At 38.7% G+C, this 5,228-nt stretch overlaps 1 protein-coding gene across 2 annotated transcripts in view; it reads left to right on the top strand.

Annotated features, from left to right (window-relative positions):
- Positions 1-4,292, top strand: part of arsg (arylsulfatase G) — a 22,672-nt gene extending 18,380 nt beyond the window's left edge. Inside the window, exons 8-10 of one of the 2 annotated variants that reach the window (XM_015399786.1) lie at positions 1,643-1,763; positions 1,852-1,942; positions 3,957-4,292. In XM_015399786.1, coding sequence (XP_015255272.1) covers positions 1,643-1,763; positions 1,852-1,942; positions 3,957-4,237 — 493 coding nt within the window. In that variant the 3' untranslated portion in view covers positions 4,238-4,292. The remainder of the gene's footprint in view (positions 1-1,642; positions 1,764-1,851; positions 1,943-3,956) is intronic. The other variant, XM_015399787.1, reaches the window with a different exon arrangement.
- Positions 4,293-5,228: the final 936 nt, after the last annotated feature.

Genomic DNA, 5,228 nt, shown 5'->3' with positions numbered 1-5,228 from the left:
AAGTGCAATAAAGGCACAGCTCACAGCTTTCAGTTCATTTGCATTGTTGCCTCAGGTACCTTGTCTTTCTTCTGAATCTAAGGAGTTTAGGGCAGGCCAATATTGGTACTGATGACATCGTGTGCAGGCATCAGGTCCTGCTAGAAACAAAACCAACATCTCCATAATACACCAACCCTGGCTATGTTGTTGCAAATGTTCTGACTATACAGTGCCCCAAACAAACACGTTTTATCCCGGTATACTTACAGGGACTTTGCATTGACTTTCCTTCATTTTGCATTCATTTGTATGACATTAGCCAGACCCTTACTCTAACCCAGTGCTTCTCAATTATTTTCTGTTACGCCCCCCCCAAGAAGAAACACAACAAGAAGAAACTATTCAGTGACTATCCATCTCTTCATAACATTTTATGCTTATTAACATTAAAGAAAAGAAAAAAGAAAGAAATATGGTTAAACTAACAAACTTGATCAAATCGTGTTTTAAGTCTGCAACAGAAAAGATTTTAAGAGCATCATTGCCTGAAATTAAAAATAAATAAATCCTTGTTGACTGTTGGCGATATTGAGCACGTTTTCGCTGAAAAAACTCTAGCGGCTTATCGGCGTTGTTGGGAACGTAACGTATTTAAGTGATGCGCTAATTTATTTGGCTTCATACTGTCCGCTGTGAGCATTTTTAGCCTCGCCAAACACACCAGTCTTTCCTCTTCTCCAACTGTAGTCACAGTGAAGCCAAGCGCTAAATACGCTTCATCGTATTTCCTCGTCTTAGCTTTCGGGTGACTTTCTTTTGTCTTATTATCTTTGTCTCTCTCAGCTTTTCTTTTCATCCCTGTTAAAAACTTTTTCATGTTCGGGGTTGTTTTGTTGAATAACAGAGGCTATAGACAGAATGCAGTCACAGCTTTCTGTTGACTCAACACTGCTAACCAAGGCAAACCTGTTGTCTTGTAAGTCGTAAAATGTTGCACTGTCGCAAACGTGACAGAAGTTACAATGAGAGCGCCACTGCCGCCTACTGTAGTGGATGCGCAATTACACTTTACACTAGTACGGCCAAAAAAAAAAGCCTGTTCCCCAGGGTCACACGCGCCCCCCCCAGGTAAAGGGAGTGCGCCCCACTATTTGAGAAGCACTGCTCTAACCTAACTTTAACTCAATTCACACCTTATTACTAAACTTAACGGCCAACCCAAAAAGATATTTTGTTTCTGATAGGACCAGTCAACTAGGTTTCCACAAAGTAGAATATTCTTGGATAATTGAATTTAAGAAATACAGGACTGCACATCAAACACACACACGCATTCTCAACCTGCAACACGAAATGAGAACCCTGTGTTGATTCCCATTGACTTTTGTTAACCTTTGATCATTTTCAAAGTGTTATATGACCTAACAATAACCAAGACCAAACCATTGTCAGCACACACCTAACCCTAACCTAAACTAATTTCAAAACTTAATTTGATCAAAATAGGAACTGAGGACCAACAAAATATTCTTGTTTGCTACAAATGGTCCTTAAACTGATCATTAAAGTATGGTTCTGTCTGTCTGTGTTTAAGAATAAATAAACTGAATTTTGTTCTTATTCGTTAATACACGTTTCTTGCACTTTTCCCATAATGCAGTGGTATGGACATCTTTCCAACTGTTCTGTCCATGGCAGGGGTAGTGCCCCCTTCAGACAGGCGTTATGATGGCATTGATGCAACAAATATCTTCCTTCACAAGGAAAACTCTGGTCATGAGGTACAAACAAAACCCTAATGACTGTTTTTTCCCCCCCTACATTTAAATGTGTTGTGAAATGGGACTGTACTTTATTCTCGTGTTGTAGTTTCTCTTCCACCCTAATAGTGGTGCTGCTGGAAAGTTTGGAGACTTGCAAACAGTTCGAGTTGGAAAACATAAAGCCTTCTACATCACAGGTACTTGTCAATTTCAGATTGAGTCAAGAGTGCCATGATGCTTGTTTTGCCACTATGGCAAAGTGTATACATAATGTCATCATAGTGACATTAAACTGCTGCAGCTCTGTACTAAGTTGTGTTTTAGAATAACAAGACATGCATGCCTTTCTGGTTAAGACGATTTATTTTATAGCCACCATTTAGCTTCAGTACTCACATGGACATTTAGCACATTTCCCTCTATTTTTACAGCCCCACAGAAAGCTGAAATATGGTCTTTATCAGTATGAATGTCAATAATTAAGCTGTTTTATTGGTGCATCTGAGCTGTCCTTTGTTTCAGAGCAGAAGTTTCATGTATTTATATTTGAGGACTGATGTCATCTTGAGGACTGATTTCATCTTCTCCATGTCAGTAGTATATTTTTGTCGATTCTTGGTCCTAAACCTTACTTCTACCTTTCCCCACCAAGAGGAGAACCTTTCCTCATCAGGACCAATCCTTGGTCCACACAATTACCTATAAGTCCCCAAAATATGGCATGTTCCTTGAAAATATCCCCACAAAGTAATGAAAACATGGCCATACACACACAAACTACAGCTCTGGTTGATGTGACCCCTAAACATGGAGCAGACACTCCCACAATCTTCAGCTCACAGCACCCACATAGACTCGTTATTACTGAACTTGACAGCGGCCGAGTGTTTTCATAGATTAGACTAAGTTAATACCCAGTAGTACTGCAATTTGTTCTTTTTTTAATGAGCTTTTATATCCAACAAAACCAGGATCTAGTCAAACGTTAGCCTACAAAATAGGACTTTAGAAATGTCAGCATAGAGCACACCTGCTTACCGGTGTGCAGCTCAAAGATGTGCAGGTTACAGTTACAGTTTTATTGTCATCACCATCCGATCCTCCTTCATTGAATGTCCTGTATTCTATGATTTTCCTTTTTTTTATTTCTAACTGGCACATTTCAATTTTTGCTTGTGTGTCTCTAACCCTGTACTGTCAATGTAATTCATAATGTGGCATAGCAGAGCCACAAACTGGGTCACAGATAGACAGAAGTACAGCTAAAAGCTACTGTCATCCAGGCATACCCTCTGGGGGGGTCGGGGGTATTCCCCATATTTGTTCCATCTCTTGGTATCTGGTTAAACAGAAACGCCAAAAGCTTTGTTCAGCTTTCAAAAGTAAAAAACATTGCCAGTCACTTTTTAAATTCATGTCCACCATGATGAGGTGAAACCAAAGACAAGCAGAATCCATGATTTAGCAGTTTTTCACCCACTGAGCAAATTCGCCTGCCGTGTAAAGTTTCAAGACGATCCATAGCAGATGAAACTGGCGGAAGTTTTGCAGGTTTCATGTACTATAAATTAGTGCATAGTAATTAGGAAACTCAAGGAGAAATTGTGAATTAACAGTGAACATAATTGGATAATACCTACAAGCAAGTCCAGTGGGTTTTAAAGTCGGTGCATAGCAATTGCATTGCCTTGTTGATTCTCAGCTATTTTTAAGCATCCTTAAGAGTTTTTCTTTATCTGAGGGCAACATTTCGGGTTTGAAATATCTATTTCTAAAATAAACCTGATCAGAACCAGGATATAAGAAACTAATTTCACTCCCAAACACACCCTTATAGACACATTTCAAGCCAAGAATCCACACAGGTTGCATGTTCATGCTCTTTTTGTTGTGAGCTAAGTGCTAACTGCACCACAGCCATCTGTCTCTACAACTAACCAATGGATATCTGACTATATATACATGGTGAGGTATTGCATATTTAACATTTTCTGTATAGAATGTTTTTGTTTATGTGTGAATTCATAAAAATCAACAAATGTTGCCCCCAAACTTTGGGGTTTTGAAACTCCAGTCCAGTAGTTTTAGATCGGAAAGGTTATAAAAACAGGAAAGTTCAAAATTATACAACTTTCATGCCTGTTATTCAAGTATTTAAAGGTATTGCTGGAATAACATAATACTAGGATTAAAATGTTTTGTTTCCAACAGGGGGAGCAGAAGCTTGCACTGGTGGAACCGGACCGGAGCAGCTCCACGACCCGCCTCTGATATTTGACTTGGAGCATGATGAGTCAGAGGAAACGCCCTTGCAGTTTGATACACCTGAGTACAGAGCTATTGCACAGAGGGTTGCACTCAAGAGAGAGGAACTCTTATGGGATATTGCCACCGACAGTTCAGTTTCCACCGCAGACTACGATCAAGATGAGTTAGCAGCACCATGCTGTGATCACAGACAGGCTGTCTGTCGATGTCCCACTTTGTGCTGAGGCCAGAAGGAAACATGAAAAAATAGCAAAGCGATGCCATGAAGTACGCAAACCTAAATGGTTATTTGCACATATACAGTAGTTGGTGCTTTGAAAGTGTTGATTAAACGGTTTAATGTTTAGATTCAGCGGATGTGCAAACAGATGAACTTTGCTGGTTTATACAAATAGTCGCTGTCTAATTTTCTTTCAGATTGAGTACTTTGAAAGATGATTTCTATTTCAGAAGTCATCAGACATGGTAGTCTTTAATCATTTTTACTGAACTGTCAACAAAGTGTAGTTGATGCAAGGTGGAGAGGTTTTTTTTCAGGCCTGTTGCAGGACTTACTTTGTAAAACCATTCTGCTGAAGCATGGTTGAAGAGCCATGATTGACTTTCATTTGTTAATTTTCTTAGAATTTAAATTTTTTATTATTTTTGTAAGACTCAAGTTTTTTTTTTCTGTGACCAATGTGTTTTTTTCTTTTATCTAATTAGGGGTAACAACTGTTTTGTCTACATGTGTAACTGTTACATAAAATAAATAGATGTAACAGTTTTCATTTCTTTGTTTGATAATTGCTATAGATGTGAAATATACCATTAAACTGTAAAATGTTCAATTATATGTTTTGTAATGTCTAATTGTTTAATAATAATAAAAAAAGATGAATGAATAATTAAATGTAGTTTTCAATGCAATTCTTTTATATCGTGCCAATTTTAAGCACATGTGCTCTAAAGGCACTTTACAGAGACAATTATATCTGCTCATACAGTCAGATTGGTAAAAACATTGTCAACCAAAGGAAAACCAGCGGATTGCATCGAGTCACTGACTTGCAGGACACGGTCCTACAGATGAGAAAGTAGTCACAGTAGATATTTTGCTTGTTGCTGACCCTCTCACATCGAGCATGCATGCAGCAGCAGTAACAGAAGGGAAAACGTCCCTTTAACATGGAAAAACCTCCAGCAGAACATCTCTGTGTGAGTGGCCTTCTGCCA

The sequence above is a fragment of the Cyprinodon variegatus genome, unplaced genomic scaffold, assembly GCF_000732505.1.
Source record: "Cyprinodon variegatus isolate N-32 unplaced genomic scaffold, C_variegatus-1.0 Scaffold1046, whole genome shotgun sequence".
NCBI classification, from domain to species: domain Eukaryota; kingdom Metazoa; phylum Chordata; class Actinopteri; order Cyprinodontiformes; family Cyprinodontidae; genus Cyprinodon; species Cyprinodon variegatus.
Note: the sequence above shows the minus strand (reverse complement) of the source record. Positions and strands in the feature narration are given on the sequence as shown.